The sequence below is a fragment of the Nansenia antarctica genome, assembly GCF_963989245.1.
Source record: "Nansenia antarctica genome assembly, chromosome: 1".
NCBI classification, from domain to species: Eukaryota; Metazoa; Chordata; class Actinopteri; order Argentiniformes; family Microstomatidae; genus Nansenia; species Nansenia antarctica.
In genome coordinates this window covers 27,615,048-27,635,047 of record NC_137674.1, presented here as the reverse complement: position 1 = coordinate 27,635,047, position 20,000 = coordinate 27,615,048, and the positions used below count along the sequence as shown (strand labels likewise).

The 20,000-nt window shown below is 47.7% G+C and overlaps 1 protein-coding gene across 1 annotated transcript in view; it reads right to left on the bottom strand.

The window, feature by feature from the left end:
- Positions 1-600: 600 nt before the first annotated feature.
- grhl3 (grainyhead-like transcription factor 3) overlaps positions 601-20,000 on the bottom strand; it is a gene marked incomplete at both ends in the record, with an annotated part of 38,553 nt that continues 19,153 nt past the window's right edge. Inside the window, 14 exons of the mRNA XM_080547133.1 lie at positions 601-718; positions 2,661-2,725; positions 3,226-3,397; positions 3,813-3,844; positions 5,432-5,559; positions 6,414-6,486; positions 7,122-7,280; positions 8,666-8,760; positions 9,116-9,227; positions 10,107-10,257; positions 10,566-10,636; positions 10,895-11,159; positions 12,065-12,129; positions 12,291-12,465. Coding sequence (XP_080403259.1) covers positions 601-718; positions 2,661-2,725; positions 3,226-3,397; positions 3,813-3,844; positions 5,432-5,559; positions 6,414-6,486; positions 7,122-7,280; positions 8,666-8,760; positions 9,116-9,227; positions 10,107-10,257; positions 10,566-10,636; positions 10,895-11,159; positions 12,065-12,129; positions 12,291-12,465 — 1,681 coding nt within the window. The remainder of the gene's footprint in view (positions 719-2,660; positions 2,726-3,225; positions 3,398-3,812; positions 3,845-5,431; positions 5,560-6,413; positions 6,487-7,121; positions 7,281-8,665; positions 8,761-9,115; positions 9,228-10,106; positions 10,258-10,565; positions 10,637-10,894; positions 11,160-12,064; positions 12,130-12,290; positions 12,466-20,000) is intronic.

Genomic DNA, 20,000 nt, shown 5'->3' with positions numbered 1-20,000 from the left:
AAAGATGACACCATTTCCTGTCTCTTGTTATCTCTTAGAAATGATGAGTACATCACAAGCAGCATGAAAAAAAGGCACCATTTGAAAAACATAAGACAATACACAGGTATGTATGTGTCTCCTAAAATTGAAATATATATACAGTATACGTGAAATATATATAAATATATATAAGTCAAAGGTATACAGGCATCATTGTATCTTCGCTGTATTTTCACGCCAAACAGACTTTTATCATATTCATATTCTATTTACATTCAATATTTACAGCATAATTTCATCGATGATAATTGCTCTTGTGTTATAAAATATTTAGCTCAATAAAAAAAGACATAAAACAAGGGATTAAGGGGGTATTTACAAAGGCAGTGACTGAAATCGGTTCATTGGTTGAGCTGATGTTTGAATGCGTGTTTCCCCTCGTCCTATTGGCTGTTGCCCTAGTGGTCTGACCTATAGCGTCTCTGGTAGGGCAGTGCTTTTAAGGGGGTTGAAATCAGCAGGTATGATCGGCCAGACCCGGAGGGTGGTTGGAGGGAGGAAGAGAGGGAGGGGGGGGGGGGGGGGGTTGAGGTGACTGTTGCTAGGGGCGACAGGGCTTCATAGCTCCATCAGTGTGATCTGGAACTGGTTGCCCATGGTCTCTGACATGTCTATGAGGAAGGCGGAGTGGTTGGTGTAGTGTTCAACAATGTTGTCGTCCATGTTCACGAAAATCCTACAGAAAAACACACAGAGAGAAAATAAAGGTCAGTTTGTTGTAACACTTCACGTATCAGTCATTATAAAGTAGAACACGGGTAGAACCCAGGTAGAACACAGGTAGAACCCAGGTAGAACCCAGGTAGAACCCAGGTAGAACCCAGGTAGAACACAGGTAGAACACAGGTAGAACACAGGTAGAACCCAGGTAGAACACAGGTAGAACACAGGTAGAACACAGGTAGAACTCAAATCCAAGACTCAGACTGGAGCGGTTTAGAGACATCTACGCCACACACACACACACACACACACACACACACACCCTAGGTACATCTCTGATCTCATGCCACCCAGAGGGAGGGACGGAAGACACTGATTGAAGATAAGGGAGAGAGGGGGAGAGGGAGGAGAGAGAGAGACAGAGAGGGGGAGAGAGAGAGGGGGAGAGGGAGAGAGAGAGAGAGAGGGAGAGAGGGAATGCTACAGAACCAGTTGGTTCCTCCTCCTCCGCCCCAGGGTGTTTCAACATCACTCAAACTCAGAGACCCTCGGGGCGCTATGACACAATCACAACCGCAGTGCATCCTGGGATAGTACACCCCCTCTCTGATCAACCCAGTCACTGAGAGAGCGAGATTTAGCTAGCTTTAAGCTCTTTTAGTGTAACAAATAAAATGTGTCTGGCTGCGGGGCTGTTGAGCTTCAACCAACACAAATAAACATGTCCAAAGGTTAAAATACTTTGACAATAAAATGGTTGCCAGTCGGTCACGGATGAATGACTGCCAATAGGAGGACAACTCATCCGTTCAAAGGCAGCTGCCTGAAGTCTTGTTTGTGCAATAAGCCACCTCCTCCTTTCGCCCCAATCTAAACCCTCGTCTATCAGTAAAGAAATCTGTCCTCGCCCCCGCCTACTAAATGAACCACAGTACTTCCTGGTGTTCAGGTGGATCAGATTAGAGACGCATAAATAAGGACAACAATCGTGCGAGTCATCCTCAACAGCTTTGGAATCTTTCCATCCCTCCTTTTCTTTCTTTCTTTCTTTCTTTCTTTCTCACTGTTGCAACCATCACATTCCAGGAGACAGAGCAAACCCGTTCACCTGGACGACCCGGTCTGTCCACGTCGAGGAGGTAAGGATGACAGCCTCTCAGGTGTAGAGGGCCTAGGAGCTAAGGATGACAGCCTCTCAGGTGTAGAGGGCCTAGGAGCTAAGGATGACAGCCTCTCAGGTGTAGAGGGCCTAGGAGCTAAGGATGACAGGCTCTAAGGTGTAGAGGGCCTAGGAGGTAAGGATGACAGCCTCTCAGGTGTAGAGGGCCTAGGAGCTAAGGATGACAGCCTCTCAGGTGTAGAGGGCCTAGGAGCTAAGGATGACAGCCTCTCAGGTGTAGAGGGCCTAGGAGCTAAGGATGACAGACTCTAAGGTGTAGAGCGCCTAGGAGGTAAGGATGACAGCCTCTCAGGTGTAGAGGGCCTAGGAGGTAAGGATGACAGGCTCTCAGGTGTAGAGGGCCTAGGAGGTAAGGATGACAGCCTCTCAGGTGTAGAGGGCCTAGGAGGTAAGGATGACAGGCTCTCAAGTGTAGAGGGCCTAGGAGCTAAGGATGACAGCCTCTCAGGTGTAGAGGGCCTAGGAGCTAAGGATGACAGCCTCTCAGGTGTAGAGGGCCTAGGAGCTAAGGATGACAGGCTCTCAGGTGTAGAGGGCCTAGGAGCTAAGCTGTGTCCTGGGTTGGAGGGGACCTAGGAGCTAAGCTGTGTCCTGGGGTGTGCTTACTTGATTGAATGAACCAAAGAATGTCCCTCTCACTTGTACAGTAAGTCTACTGTATGTGTGGGACAATGGTCAATGAGCCAATTAGCATTCCTTCTAGACGTTCCAGAATGACACAGTGACACAGAATGGAGGTCACAACAGGTCTTAGAAGCTCAGACCAGACACTCACCCTCTTTTGCATTTCTTGTAGATTTTCCCGATGGAGTCTGTCTGCATGCCGTACTTCTCTGAGATCTGAGGAGGGATGGAAGGAGAAGGAGAGACATGAGAGAGAGTCACCCACCGTTCTCTGGGGCCAGACAGGGGCCAGGTCCTAGAGTAGTGACAACACCAAGCGGAGTAACGGAGTGGACGTTAAGCACACTGTGACTGTGTCGCGTTTCCTTCGTTCAAAACGTTTTTATAAAAGGGTTTTATAGTTAGAGAACACTCTGTCGTACGGTTATTCTGTCAGATTCTCTCTTCCACAAGAGACAACATTGTTTAGGTTTCTCTCAGGTTTATTGCTACTGGGGCACCACGATATGCTCCTCTGTGGCTCAGTTGGTAGAGCATGGCGCTAACGGCGCTTAGACTGTGGAATCGTTTAGCGCTGGGACCATATATAATGAAAAATTAATGCACTCGCTGCAACGTAAGTCGCTTTGGATAAAAGCGTCAGCTGAATGGGCTGGCGTATGTAATGATATTATATTGTTTATTAAAAAGCCAGTGTTTGTGAGAATGTTGCTTACAGCTTCTCGGAGGCCTATGAGAGTCGGGGAGTTGAGCATCAGAGCGTCAAACACCTCCTCTGTCTCCGACCTGACGTACAGCAGGACCCTCTGGAGCTCCTCTCTCTTGGCTTGTTTGCTGGGCGGAGGTGGGCTGCTGTGGTCTGGCACTCTGAGCCTCTTCATGGAGCTCCTGGAAGCAGAGGAGATGTTAGCTAACATGCTAACACTGACGCTAGTATGCTTACCTGAGTTTAACACTACAACAGACGTGCCTATTTTACCTACTAGTAGAGCCGCCTTGGGGGTCAAATAGACCCCCTTTTTAGAATGTAAATCTGCTATTTTACACACAGAGATCACTAGAGGGTGCTTCTTTTTTTAGCCTGCCTCCTACACAGAAAAACTGCAAAACAGTTTTATGCAAAGATAAAATATTTTTTTCACATGGGTCACTGTGACCCCTCACGGCTCTTCTAGTGTTAATCAAATCTAATAAAATCTACCAAATCCTCAGAAAAACTGGTCCCCCACTGGCACAGAAAGATTCAATAAATTCTCCACAAAATACAGATAATATTAATTTTAGACGAGAGGTGTGGGCTTACCTTTCTATCTCGTCCAGAGTTGTAGGAGGCGCCTGCAGACGGAGGGGAGGAGAGAGGGGGGAGAGATAAGAGAGGCGGTTAGGTAAAGCTATTTCATAAAGGCATCATTTCCTTTCTGTAGTGGTTCTTTTAACAGTCATGTTCTGGAATGTGGTCGTCCCAGTAAAGACTACGTCTCCCATGACCTTGCAGACGCATCTGAATGGTGACACACAGATGGGGGCAGATATAGAACTACAGTTCTATCACTACAGACTCGTTGTGTTTCTCTGGCAAACCCTGACCCTGACTAGCTAACTCTAACCCTGACTAGCTAACTCTAATCCTGACTAGCTAACTCTAATCCTGACTAGCTAACTCTAACCCTGACTAGCTAACTCTAACCATGACTAACTAACTCTAACCCTGACTAACTAACTCTAACCCTGACTAGCTAACTCTAACCCTGACTAGCTAACTCTAACCCTGACTAGCTAACTCTAATCCTGACTAACTAACTCTAACCCTGACTAACTAACTCTAATCCTGACTAGCTAACCCTAACCCAAACCCTGACTAGCTAACTCTAACTCTAACCCTGACTAGCTAACTCTAACTCTAACCCTGACTAGCTAACCCAAACCCTAAACTTGTTTAGTATCTCCTTCTAAAGGAACTGACCTTTGGTTGTATATCTCCTCAGACAGGTGATGTATGAGGCTCTCAGTAACTTCCCACCCCCATAACCCCTCAGGGAGTACAGTCCCCTCACAAGTCCTTCATTACATTCCTCTATTGAAGGTGTAGAATACTGGATGTACTGTATGTAGGGCTATGGTGCAACACGCACGCACACACACACACACACACACACACACACACACACACACACACACACACACACACACACACACACACACGCACACGCACAGCCCTCCTCTCTAAGCCCCAGACTGTGGGAAAAGATGCCTGTCAGAACACCACCCTCACCACCTCTACTGGCTTGTGTCAACAACCCCCGAAAAGCAGGGGGGCTCTCTCTGTGTGTGTGTGTGAGTGTGTGTGTGTGTGTGTGTGTGTGTGTGTGTGTCTGTCTAAGCCCCCGCAGGTGAATCTTAGTGTCAGTCAAGGCAGCAGCCTGTACTTGAGTGAGTTTCGAGTGGAGGAAATTGAGCGTGTGCCGACCAATGAAAATGTCTGATCTTGGAGAGGGGGCCTCTCTTCACTCTCACTGACACCCTCTTACACTGCCCCCCCCCCCTCCTCCTTAACCACAGCCCCCCCCCTTCTCACAGCCCCCCCCTTCCCACCGCCACCCCCTTCCCACAACATAGTTTCCCACACTCTCCTTGCCTTTTTTTCCCCCTCTCTCTCTCTTTCGTGTGTGTGTGTGTGTGTGTGTGAGTGTGTGTGCCTGGAGCTACAGTAAGGATAGCAAGGATGGAACATGACTCAACTGACTGTTGTGGTGAACCGCATATCACTGAATCCCAGAAGAGAGAGAGAGACAGAGAGAGTGATAGAAATAGAGAGAGAGTGATAGGGGGATGAGGGAGGATGAGGGAGGATGAGGGAGGATGAGGGAGGATGAGGGAGGATGAGGGAGGATGGGGGAGGATGAGGGAGGATGAGGGACCTACCAGGCCGCAGCGCTGCATGTTAGCCAGGTGCATCTCTGGGATGAAGAGGACGGGCGCGGTCACATGGTCCTCCATGCTCTTGAAGAAGGTGCAGTCTCCCACCATGGAGCTGGTCACCTGGGGCTTGGCTGGAGAGGAGGCAACACAGGGTTAAAATGGCTGCCGGCATGTTTAATGCTTTAGGTTCATTAACACTAGAAGAGCCGTGAGGGGTCACGGTGACCCCTGTGAGTAAAATAGAAAATTCTATCTTTGCACTCGATAAAATTTCAGGTCCCTCCTTTCATGACTTTTCCTAGATATGTGCATTCTACCACCCAGTAGCCTTACATTTTCAAAATCACTTCAGGATAAGATAGTATAAAGCTGTTTTGCAGTTTTTCGGTGTAGGAGGCAGGCAAAAAAAAGAAGCGCCCTCTAGTGATCTCTGTGTGTAAATAGCAGATTTACATTCTAAAAAGGGGGTCTATTTGACCCCTAAGGCGGCTCTACTAGTAGGTAAAATAGGCACGGCTGTTGTAGTGTTAATGGTTTAGGTTCATTAACTCATTTAAACCCTATACCCTCTATTGCACACCTGACAGATAGTTAGTTTCGGAATAGAGATTGTCTCTGTGTAGAAAGAATAGAATAATGATTCACACGTTTATTCCCCAAATCAGGGAATCAGGTGAGTTAATATCAGGAGAAAGCCGGTCTGTCAGGCAGGGTTTAGTCGTGGTGTGTGTTTAGTGTTTAGTGGTGTGTGTTACTGTCTGGTTTCACCACAGATCTTGAGATCAGTTCAGAAAGGCCAAGAACCACCTGTTAAAAACCTGCTACAGCAATCAGATACTCTGAATGTCATAAAACAACCCATTTCCTTCTCCTCAGACACGGAACATGATTTATTCACTGTCTGGTGTGTCTGTGTGTGTGTGTGTCTGTGTCTGTGTGTGTGTGTGTGTGTGTAATTATAAGGCGCTGCCTGAGAAAAACTCACTGTTGGAGTCGACATTCTTGGACCTCCTCTTGGATCGCTTCCTCTCCTCGTCCCTCATCTTCCTTTCCGCACCCTGAGAAAAAACACACACACACACACACACACACGGTCACAACTCTGACACTGCTTTGAGAGAGTGAGAGAGAGAGAGAGAGAGAGAGAGAGAGAGAGAGAGACCCCATTGACACCAGTACCAGCACACTCATTCACCTGCTGCTGCTAAACCAGTTAAACAAGTGTGTGTGTGTGTGTGTGTGTGTGTGTGTGTGTGTGTGTGTCTGTGTGTCTGTGTGTCTGCATAAGCTCCTCGACCCAACCAAGGTATTTCTCATTTGGATGGCCATGGTGGCCTGACTGACTGACTGACTGACTGACTGACTGACGGCTGCTGATCTGATCTGGGGTTAACACAGAGGTCAACGCTTAGTCTAGTCTAACTGTTTGACACCCCTCCACAACGTGGGGTAAAGTGGTTATGTTAGGCCTTGCCTATTTCCTTTCACACACAAATCAGAACTATACGCAAATATCAAGCTAGGGAAAAGGCTGTGAGGCTATTCCAAGCACCAGATGTAAGGATCTGTTATAACACGTGTTAGCCCCCCCTGGTCCCCTGGTCCCCTGGTCACCAGCCCCCCCTGGTAACCAGCCCCCGCTGGCCCCCTGCCTGAGTGGAGGTCTCTGTTAACGGGTCCTGGGCCTGCTCACCTTATCACAGAAGATCTTGATCTGACACGCGGCTCTGTGGATCAGCTGATTGCTGCCGCTGCTGAAGTCGTAGGTGTCGATCTGGAGGTTGAGGGGGAGACCTTTCACCCCCTTCTGGGCCGAGAAGTCTGTGCTGAGGGAGTTGATGCCTATGAATACCTGGAGAAGGTCAGGATGGAGGGAGGAGGAGAGGGAGAGGGGGAGGAAAGAGAGGGGAGAGAGGAGAGGAGGAGAGTGGAGAGGAGGGTTAGAGGGATTTGACATATCTGGTTGCAACAATACTGGGTAATTACTTCAGCTTAAAGTGTAAAGCTCCCAAAGTAACTGTAACGACTAATGAGTGGATTTAAAAATGGAATGAGCCTCCTTTATGAAGGGCCTCCTCCTTTATGAAAACGAAGGTCATGAATACACTGAATAGAGCCATTTGAAATCACGTCAATTATCGTTTTCATAAAGGTTGCACACTTAGAGGGACGCGCCTGGACAGGCTGAGACCACACCCACAAACTAACTAACACTAACTAACACCCACAAACTAACACTAACTAACACCCACAAACTAACACTAACTAACACCCTCAAACTAACACTAACTAACACCCTCAAACTAACTAACACTAACTAACTAACTAACACCCACAAACTAACACTAACTAACACCCACAAACTAACACTAACTAACACCCACAAACTAACACTAACTAACACCCACAAACTAACACTAACTAACACCCACAAACTAACACTAACTAACACCCACAAACTAACACTAACTAACACCCACAAACTAACACTAACTAACACCCACAAACTAACACTAACTAACACCCTCAAACTAACACTAACTAACACCCTCAAACTAACACTAACTAACACCCTCAAACTAACTAACACTAACTAACTAACTAAGTAACTAACACCCACAACCTAACACTAACTAACACCCACAAACTAACTAACACCCACAAACTAACTAACACTAACTAACACCCACAAACTAACTAACACCCTCAAACTAACTAACACTAACTAACACCCACAAACTAACGGATAACGTTGTGTCCCATCTCCCTGTCTCCCTCCTTCCTCTCTCTCTCTCTCTCTCTCTCTCTCTCTCTCTCTCTCTCTCTCTCCCCTCTCTCCCTCTCTCTCTCCCTCTCTCCCTCTCTCTCTCTCCACCTGTTGAGAGTTTTGTTGCCCCACCTCTGCACCCCCCGGGCAGTGAGCAGAGGTAACAATGAGTTATTTCTCTCTCTCTGTCTCTTTCTCACTCTCTCTCTCTCTCTGTCTCTTTCTCACTCTCTCTCTGTCTCTCTCTCTCTCTCTCTAGACGTGTCGCCGTGGTGACAGGTGCCCCAGGGCAGATGCATGCCACAGATTCCTCTCCTCCATCCCCTCCCTCTCCTCCCCTCCTGTCCTCCTGTCCTCCCCTACTCCCCTGCCCTCAGCAGTCCCTCATTGTGCCATTTCTGATCAATAGGAAGCTCTGCTAGATAAATAAGACAGGTGTGTGTGTGTGTGTGTGTGTGTGTGTGTGTTACCTTGGCCTCCTCTTTGGGGTTCCAGATGAAGGACAGAGCGTTGAACGCCACTTCCTCCACGTTGCTGATGCCACTGAACACTTCCTTGTAGTCCGCTAGAAGACACACACACACACACACACACACACACACACACACACACATTAGTATTCAGTAATGCTTTGGGAATTCCTGTAAGTGTCAGCTCAAGAATGACGGTGGCTCAGGAAAACACCTGCATTCTTCCAGTAAGACCTCAAGACAGTCAGTGGGTGTATTCCTGTAAAAGTAATTGTGTGTGTGTGTGTGTGTGTGTGTGTGCATGTGAGCATGTGTGTGTATGTATGTGTGAGTGCGTGTCTGTGTGTGTGTGTGTGTGTGTGTGTGTGTGCGTGTGTGTGTGTGCATGTGAGCATGTGTGTGTGTATGTGTGTGTGTGTGTGTGTGTGTGTGTGTGTGCATGTGTGTTACCTATATCAATGACTCTCTGTTTGATGGTGGGCTGGCGGCCGTGCCAGTGGTTCCAACACCTCAACTGAACCTCGGCACTTTTATCGTTCTCAAACACCGCCATCACCACCGTCTGCAGAGAGGGAGGGAGAGAGAGAGAGGAGAGAGAGAGAGAGAGAGAGAGAGAGAGAGAGAGAGAGAGAGAGAGAGAGAGAGAGAGAGAGAGAGAGAGAGAGAGAGAGAGAGAGAGGGAGAGAGAGAGACACACACAGATCAGATAAGCTCCATTTGTGTAGACTAGCTTGTCTGCCTTTCTGCTCTGAGAAAAGACAAGCTCCCTCCCTTGCCTGTTTATCCATCCATCACCCTCTTCTTTCATCACTCTAATTCCCTCCCTCTCTCCGTTCATTGTCCGCCGCTATTAGCTGCTCCTCTGTGTGCTTCCCCCCTCTCCCCCCTCTCCCTCTCTCTCTCTATTCAGCTGACAAAAGAGAAGGTTGTCACCATCACCCAGGCCCTTCTCCCAGCCACACCTCCACCTGTTGTCTCCCTCTCCCTCTCCCTGAGAGGTGAGTCACCAGGAGATGTTGCCGTGTGGGTCTAGGGCAGGTTGAGGGCCTGGCAGGCTGGCAGGCGGGCTGGCACGCATGGGGCTTGGCCCTCAGACAGAGAGAGGTATGTGGTGTTGGCCTGACAACTAAGGAGGCCTCGGGGCACGCCAGGCCTCAGACAGACACTCACTCATCAGAGGATGAACCCAGAACTACCCACAGATACTCAGATAGGCAACAACAACAGCACGAACCAAGAGAACTGTTTCTGGACGATTCCTCTAACGTTGATTGCCGGATTCACACACTAAGGTTGTATGGATTGACACACTAAGGTCGTATGAAAGACAGAGGGAATATCAGCCAATGTTTTTTCTATGGGGAGAAGGGAAAGACTATCCTGTGTGATGTCAACAACGTGCGCCGGCTCTCAGGAAGGCAGTCAGGGGGTTCAGACTCACCTTGACTTTTCCGGAGGTCACACCAGTGGGGCAGTCTACTCCCTGGAGAGTGATGGGGTAGAACTGGCCCTTGTTGAGGTAGACCATAGGCAGCTCCGTCGTCTTGTGCTGCGAGGCCTGGGGCGCTCCCAGAGTGAACTGGAACTCGTTTCTACTGAGAGAGAAGGACAGAGGGAGGGAGGGAGGGAGAGAGAGAGAGATTATCAAACGTGTCTTAAATCACTGTCAACGTTGGACACTTGGAATTTCACGGCTATTGTCTTAAGGACTATGCAAATATTCTCAATTAAATTAGCAGCATTATCGTGAGATCATAGCTTATGATACTGGGTGCGGTGCGGTGCGGTTTAAAACCTGGTATGTGTCAATCATGCAGGAGAAGTGATTAGCTGTGTCCCCGAGGCCATACACACACACAGACTCACACACACACACACACACACACACACACACACACACCTGTATTTCTCTGGAGGGGAGTTGGTGTAGGAGTCGGAGTACACTGGGCTGTAGGTGCTGTAAGGCAGAGCCTGGGGGAAGACACACAACACATTAGGAGGGATGGAGGGAGGGAGGGAGGGAGGGAGGGAGAAGAGAGAGAGAGAGAGAGATTTTGAGAAGGAAAGGCAAGGGGAGGGAGAGAGAGAATGAGAATGAGAGAGAGAACAAGAGAAATATATATATATATATGTTCTATGTTCTATATTCTATATTCTATATTCTATATTCTATATTCTGTATTCTATGTTCTATGTTCTATGTTCTATGTTCTATAATAACATTCTTACCTCAGCAGCGGGCTCCTGGTAGACAGTCTCTGCCGGCCACTTCTGCAGCAGCGAGTCAAAGATGTTGTTGATGACCTGCTTCTCGTAGTGGTCGCTAACCGCGGTCAGGGGGTAGGCCTCGGGGGCCGGGGCGGCCTGCTTGGGGGGGCACAGGGGGGACAGCGCCTCCTGGGGGTGGCCGGAGGAAATGTTCTCAGACAGCATCTTCATGATGTTGACGGGCGTCTCCAGGGAAACCAGCTCGGGCGAGGAGTTACTTAGGGTCCTGGGATGTGGGCAGGGAGTGGGGGGGAGAGAGAGAGAGAGGGAGGGAGGGAGAGAGAGAGAGGGAGGGAGAGTTACGATACAGGACCAAGCTACAGTGGTTGATCTTCACTCCGCCACTCTGGTTTACAGTCAGAGGAGCGGCTGACGCACACACACGCACACACACACACACACACACATACACACGTACTGTATGCTTTTTCACACACAGACACACACCCTGGACTGTATATACATGTGTCAAAGTCAACAAAAGCAGTGCAGCTCTCTCAGGTCTCACACACACACCCACACACACACACACCCACACCCACACACACACACACAGGGGAGTGTTTGTCCCCTAATCCCCCTGACTTCTCTCTGTGTTTGAGTTTCTCTGTGGGCTGAGTGAGGGACAACAGCATGCCCCAGCGACAGGCATCTTTCACCCAGACAAAGGCCTCTGAGCCTGGGAGAGAGCTGCAGGAGGCTGGGTGGCTGGGTGGCTGGGCTCAGGGCTGGGCCCAGGCCTGGGAGGAGGCTGGGTGGCTGGTTGGGAGGAGCTGTAATCCCACAGGCTCCGTTTGACATGGGGATTAGCCCCTCACCTGCCTCTGACCTCACTAAGGCCCGGCTTTCTCTCCCAGAGGGGGGGGGGGCACTTAGATATACCACACACACATGCATGCGTGGATGTACACACACACACACACACACACACACACACATGCGTGTACACACACACACACACACATACACACACACACACACACACACACACACATGCATGCATGCATGCGTGCACACACACACACACACACACACACACACACACACACACACACACACCGCCTTGCCCAGCCTCTGATAGGTCAGTCTATCTTCTCCAGGTTTACAGTGTGCTGGTGTCATGGTTCCTACCTGTCTGCCTGCTTGTACATGGTGCTTCCACGGCTGCCTGCTAGCGTCTTCTGCTCCTTCTGTGGCTGTGAAGGCAAGGAATTACAAACCATGAGAATTTACATTTTACATTTTACTTTTTTCACTTTTTACTTTTTACATTGACATTGCTAGTTTGTATGAGTCCCTATGGGACATAAACAGACACACGTCTACAGGTCCAGTGTTTTCAGAACACGCCTGGTACCTTGCACTGGTCGTAGAGGATGGTGAGGGTGGCCAGGTCCTCCTCTGTGCTGGTTCTGGGCTTGGTTCTGCTCAGGTCCGACACAGGGTTCTCCATGAAGTTCCAGGAGTCCATGATGTAGTTGTTGTACCTCTGGAAGTTGAAGTTCTCGTTCTGCAGAACCAGTCCCACAGTCCTGGAGAGAGAGATAGCAGCAGCTCGTTCATTAAAACCCATTTCAACACTACAGAACACCTCACATGCACCGATTACACACCGTCACTGTCACTGGGAATGTCACATCAATTTGAAGGTGTAATTTTTTACGATTGTAAACACTTGTGTCTCTCTGTGGTGGGCGTGCCACGGTGGAAGCAACATTTGAAACTCGTGGAATGTCCCCAGTGATTAAGGTTTGATGAAGGTAAATACGTGGGTGTGTCTGTTCTATCGCCTGTAGAATATCTGGGCTTTACGTGAGAGCTGCTTACCCCTGGGTGTTTAATAACAACCTTAAGCGCGGCGCATACTTGCCCCAGGGGCCGAAGGGAGTTTCGATTGCAAAACCAGAGATCCAGAGATCTTAGCCAGATTTGGCTCTGCACTGCTTTACTGTCACATCTGAGAAGTTCATAACCCCCACACACATACTGTATGTATGTACACCCAGTTAATTAATTATGTCTGGTCCACCTCTGGGTTTGATTGCTATCACCTGTAGCATCTGAGAAATGTATCGTGAGTTTGTAGGAAAAACTAAAGACGGAAAGAAGAAAAGAAAGAAGGATTTTAATGTTTTGTCTTCTGCTTTATTCTACTACTGTTGACGTTGTATTCTGCTGCCATGCCGATGTCGAAGAACCTGAACCTAGGAATTTTACTCTCTCTTTTACTCTCCCTACCCGTACATTAGATTCTGCAATTGCAATTCTGATTCTGATTCTCTGAGAAAGACAAAAAGAAAGAAAGACAGGAGAGATACTAAACAGTGTGCCTTCTTTCATTCGTACACTTGTTTTTCCTCCCCCTCCTCCCCCTCCTCCCCCCCCAGGGGCTGAGTGATCCCCTCACTAGAAAGGCCAGGACCACAGCTTTCACTCAGAGGGGCTCTAGGTTTCCATACTACCGGAAGGCCACCAACCAGGCACCAGGGCGTTAGGCAGGGATCAGTTACCTCTCGGCCCAGGATAAAGGCAGCGGCGGTGGGGTTTGTTTTGGGGATGTCCTGCCTCCTGGGGCTTAAGCCTCCCGAGAGTCTAGCTGAAGTGGCCGGTGTGCAAACAGTGAGAGTTTACTCCGTTTACTCTGGGCTAGCAGCCCATAACAGGTGCTGACAGGCGTGAAGGAGCTCGGCCATTCACACCAGACACCGTGTTTAACCAGGAGAGAAAGCGGCGAGAGGGAAAGCTGAGAAGGAAATACCTCCATCATTCCCACCACCTATATACTGCTACTGCTCAGAAACCACTCAGTCTTTACTATCAATATAATGCAGTGTTCGCATGAATGGAGCTGGAGACCAGTAAAGGACATTTTCCAGTTAAAGCTTAATAATAATAATAATAATAACTTTATTAATTAATAATAACTTTATATAGCGCCTTTCAAAAAGCCCAAGTACGCTTTACAGGAAGCTTAACCTTCTTCTGCTAAATGAACAGGTTTAATAACTAAATAATTAACAAACCAACCATCTAACAAACTAACTAATCAACTAACTAACTAACTAACTAACTACCTAACCAACTATGTTACCTCCAAACCAGCACTCTTTCAGTTCTCACACAGCGGTTTACCCTAGCGTCCTCTAACCCACCACCACCACCACATCTGCAGAGGCAGGGAGACACCCACAGGCACCTGCTAGAAGATGCACCTGTCTCTCCTGTCTCACTCTCTCACCTGTCTCACTCTCTCATCTGTCTCACACTACAGGAATGCTCTATATACCTCCACTCCCTAAACACAGCTGAATACAGATGTTGTTCACACACACACACACACACACACACACACACAAACACACACACACACACACACACACACACACACACACACACAGAGAACCCCCTGACTAGAGTTTCAGCGTTATGTAATTCAAGGCATTACACGCTGCTGTTAACCCCGTGTATGCAGATCCCTGTGTCTCTGCCTTCTTTGTGAACTATGGCCTCTGGGTTGGCGTCAACACAGCCTGTGACAGCCCTGCTACTAATACAGGCCAGCTTAAATTCACTCACAACACAGTGTGTGTGTGTGTGTGTGTGTGTGTGTGTGTGTGTGTGTGTGTGTGTCAGTATCAGTTTTCTCTACAAAATACCCTTTTCTAAAAACAGACACTTTTCACATGGGGGTCTCATTGCAGCACCATACAGAGAGCAAGAGAAGGAAGGGGGCTTCACACACACACACACACACACACACACACACACACACACACACACACACAGGGATTATAACTCTGTACAATAACATAAGAAAGTACAAGCCCTTTCAACAGCAGAATGAACAGTACAAGTCGCTCCTTACACCATAGCTGTATCTGTCCTATCCTGGCAGGAATGTTCAGGTTCCAAATGACACAATTACAAACTTTCACTGGTAAGAACGTGTGGGAAAATAAGCAAGAAAGGCCGTCAACCTGTCATTCTAACTGGACTTGAGGATTTACAGTCCTGTAGTTCTCTCCCATAACCCTGTCACTGGTTTCAGTCCACAAGTCTGAACACATCCGCCCAGAAGCACCAGAGGAGATCTCAAAACACACACAACAACCGTATTAAAGAAATCCTGTACTTACTCAAGCTCCTTGGTCATGACTCCTCTCCAACACAGCAGGGATAGAGTCCTTTAGTTCAGCTGCTCCCGGTCTGTGTCTCTCTGGGTATGTGTTCCTTGTTGAATATTCTTCTTAGTAATTCTAATAGTCCTCTAGTAGTCTGTCTGTGAGTGTGTCAGAGTGTGTGAGTGTGTGTGTGTGTGTGTGTGTGTGTGTGTGTCAGACTAGTTCTAGACTAGACACAGGCATGTCCTGATGAGTGAGGAGGTTTGGCACCCACATTTATTCACCTGACAAGTCAGTTCCCTCACTGGCTCCTGATTGGCTGAGAGGCTGGAGACAGGTGTCTGATAGGACAGGTGTAGGGGGTTAACTCCTTGAGTGCTGGTTAGAAACTAGTGAGAGGGCAGGTGTGATGTTTGGGGCAGAGGAAGCCACTTTGCAGGACAATTCGAGGGCAGTGATCCTCGCATCTCATTAGCGGGCAGGAGAAAGGAGGGAGATTGGTTTCTCTGAGGTGTGAAGTTGTTCTTAATGAAGGAGAGAAACCAAAGGGACACTCACAGGAACCAAGCTTTAGGATGCTAATAAGGGACAAGTTTCATATTATGTTTTCTCTTTCCCTGACATTGAGAAGGTTCAGTAGGTTTTGGGGATCTCTGCTATGGCAGAGTTGTGAGTGTTCTTGTGTTGGTTTCTTTGTGAGAGTCGTTGAGAGGAGAATGAATGGGGAATACTTGATATGTGCAGGATTGTAAAAGATGTATTTTATTTTATTTAAATTATCTTAAGTTAGAAGTTAGCAAAGATGATGGGAATTATATTGTGTAGAAATAAATCAATAAGAACAACATAGAGGAATTATTTCAAATGATTGTACAGTACCACTCAAAAGTGTGTCCAAACTTTTGACTGTTTGGCATCCTTTATAATATTTATAATGTTTTTTATTCCAGTATAGAAGAAACATTTTTTAAAAAGTACATTGAAAAAGGCACAAATGTTTTTCTCCCTACCCTCCACCCACCCCTCCCTCCCAAACATGTCTGCATACATATATACATATAGATTTGCCCATCTACACACACACACACACACACACACACACACACACACACACACACACATACAAACAAGTTACCAATTTTACCAACAATTTAGTGAATAGATCAAAACAAATATCTGTATGGCATCCAGCAGTCTGTTATGAGTAGCTGGTACTCTGCTTTCCAGTGTGTCTCAATCTAAATGAGATTGACCTGAGTTGTTGAGGTTGAATACAAATGTAAAATACAAACAGTATGAGTGACTGAATACCAACAAATCTTATTAACATGCAATTTAAGGAAATTCAAAAGCTTGAGAATGATTTTACAGACCTAAAATCTGTCAAAGTATATTTGTTTTCATGTTTCAGATTCAATCTGTAAACTCTCCATTGGCCAACCTCTGGGTGTAATGCAATCTCTCCTCTAAGTACTCCGATTCAATCTGGCATTGAAAATATTTCTGGCTCATTACATATATTAGTATTCATGTTTTTGTTTATTTCTTTAATCCAACTGAATAATTTTGGATGACAGACAACAGGAGGGAAAGAGACCAGCACACCACAACTCTTGCAAGTCATTGTGAAATAGTACTTTCACAATGAGTCATTTCCATTGAAGACTGATATTTGCAATAAAGAAACAGAGAAATACTTGACGTCTTTGCTTACAGATCTTCCTTGATGATACAGAGATAGGAGCCTGGTAGGAGCCTTGCCATCACACACACACACACACACACACACACACACACACACACACACACACACACACACACACACCACACACACACACAGGCACAGGCCCACATGCAGGCACAGGCACGCACGTGTGTGTCTGCCTCTGCGCGTGTGTGCAAGTGTGTGTGTCTGCCTGTGTGTGTGTGTGTGTGTGTGTGTGTGTGTGTGTGAGCGTGTGTCTATACTGTGTTTGAGTGTTTGTGTTGCTGCCACCTCAGGGGATCTGGCATGGTAACACACCAGGGTGTGTGCGCTGCGGCTTACCCACACACACACGCACACACGCACACACGCACACACACGCACACACATTGAGCCCCAAGGGCAAGACAGATGTAAATCAGATGAGAAAGAGAAAGAGAGACTGACTGACACACCTCAGTGCTGTATGGACGCCTGGCATTGTGCTGCTAAACCAATGAACATGGTGAACTGTGTGAGGTCACAGCACCCAGCCACCCATCCAGCACCCAGCCACCCATCGACCCATCCAGCTATCCACCCAGCCACCCATCCACCCATCCACCCAGCCACCCATCCACCCATCCACCCATCCACCCATCCACCCAGCCACCCATCCACCCAGCCACCCATCCACCCATCCACCCAGCCACCCATCCACCCATCCACCCAGCCACCCATCCACCCAGCCACCCATCCACCCATCCACCCATCCACCCTTCCACCCATCCACCCATCCTGCACCCATCCAGCACCCACAGCACCCATCCAAACCTTGGTTTGTTTTTTCTGTCATTCATCATCATCATCATCATCTTCATCATCTGTGATACATAAACATATAAGTTAATCATAAACAGTCGTGGATCAAAGGAATAGAAAATGATTTTAATTTGTTGGGGGTTAGGGTAAAGTTCCATGGTTTACCACACCAACAACCATGTTCACCCTGGTACCAGGTTTGCTGGCCTCCAGACATGCTGGACTGACAGGCCAGAACCACACGTTTACCACAGATACATCAAATCACAGTCGACTGATCAGTGATCATATCATATGGATCCAGGTGGAAACGCCACGATGAAATGCTTAAAACAAGGGACGTGGAAATACAACAAAATAATAACAAAATAATAACAACACACAATCAGCTATCAGGCACCGTAAAGTACTAATAAGGCAGTAAAGTACTTAATACAATCATAATAATAAGTTCATGTGTAGTCTCCTAGCCTCCTAGTCTCCTAGCCTCCTAGTCTCCTACCCTAGCTTCCTAGTCTTCTAGTCTCCTAGTCTCCTACCCTAGCCTCCTAGCCTCCTAGTCTCCTAGCCTCCTAGTCTCCTAGCCTCCTAGTCTCCTAGCCTCCTAGTCTCCTAGTCTCCTAGTCTCCTAGCCTCCTAGTCTCCTAGCCTCCTAGCCTCCTAGTCTCCTAGTCTCCTAGCCTCCTAGTCTCCTAGTCTCCTATCCTCCTAGTCTCCTAGTCTCCTAGCCTCCTAGTCTCCTAGCCTCCTAGCATCCTAGTCTCCTAGCCTCCTAGTCTCCTAGCCTCCTAGCCTCCTAGTCTCCCACCATCTCCTAGTCTCCTACCCTAGCCTCCTAGTCTCCTACCCTAGCCTCCTAGTCTCCTACTCTAGCCTCCTAGTCTCCCACCATCTCCTAGTCTCCTACCCTAGCCTCCTAGTCTCCTAGTCTCTAGTGTAGTGAGATAGCTTGAAAGTACAGCATTCAACAGTTTTTCCCTCCATTTTCTCTCCAGTACACCTGCACACACACCTGCTGAGTGCACTCCTGCTGTTGGAGAGAAACAGGCCGAAATGCAGCAGGACCACTTGTAGTAAATCACTTTGGATTAAGTTGTCTGCTAAATGTAATGTAAATGTAAGGAGCAGAGAGCTCTCCAGAGATGTGTCTATCTGCACATCTACCCCCTCCGTGGTTAAACCCCGGACTAATTACCCTGCTGTCACTAGGCATCTGCTGTCACTAGGCCTCTGGTTTCTGTCTAATCTGGAGAACAGCGTGAGATTAAGACGGACAAAAACAGATTAGAATCAGCGCTCTTTCATACAGGTGACGTCAAGACTGGTAGGATTCCTACAGAGAGGGGTCTCAGAGAACATCAGAGGGTCAGAGAACATCAGAGGGGTCTCAGAGAACATCAGACGGGTGTCATAAGCAGCAGAGAAGGGGGGTCTCATCAGGGGGGTCTCACAAGTGGTCTCACTCAACTCTTGGTCTCATACAACTCTATTTGTTCAGAGTGTAGGGGTGTGTGTGTGTGTGTGTGTATGTGTGTGTGGAGTATTTGTTCAGAGTGTAGGGGTGTGTGTGTGTTTGTGTGTGTGTGTGTGTGTGTGTGTGTGTGTGTGTGTGTGTGTGTGTGTGTGTGTGAGCGCTGCTGTCAGAAGCTCTTATGGCCGCTGCAGAAGTTTTGATAACTGGACAGATGCAGATTCACAATGTTAATACATTTACTCTCTACTGTATTATATAGATATGTGATATATCGTTGGATGTGTTTATTGAGTAGGGACAGACGCAATGACGTTGACATATTGATTTTTCTTCTTTTTTTTTCTTCTACTGATTTATTGCCATGCCATCAACCGGTCAGCCAATTGTTGGAATTTGGTATTTTTGCTCTAGGTAGAGGATCAGCTATGTTCTGCGCCCCTGGAGAAATTAAGGGTTAAGTGCCTTGCTCAAGGGCACATGCAAAATCCTTCCTGAGGCGGGGATTGAACCAGGGGCCTTCCTGCTAACCTCTATGCTCCCACCGCCCCCCCCCTGCACCTGAGCCTTTCACTGAGCCTGGTGTCACCAAGACCCTAAAAAGACAAAAATCTGTAGGACGTATGATAACATGTGTGACCAATGATGACCAATGATGTACAGTGTATCTGTGTTGCTCCTCTGATGAAATAAACGTCTAAACTCATTTTGAGTTCTTCTGGACTGGAAGTGTTGATGGAGGCCCAGTGTGTCACTAAGACGTCAGGTGACACCCCCCGTCCTGAACTCTGTGTGTCTTTCATGTCAATCATGTTGTTAATCATAGGACAGAGGCCATCACTATATAAAAACAGGTATGCAAACTGGAGCGAGGTTGAGAAGAAGGAATATAAGATCATCATGTGCTGTCAAAACAACCCTGCACACACACACACACACACACACACACACACACACACACACACACAC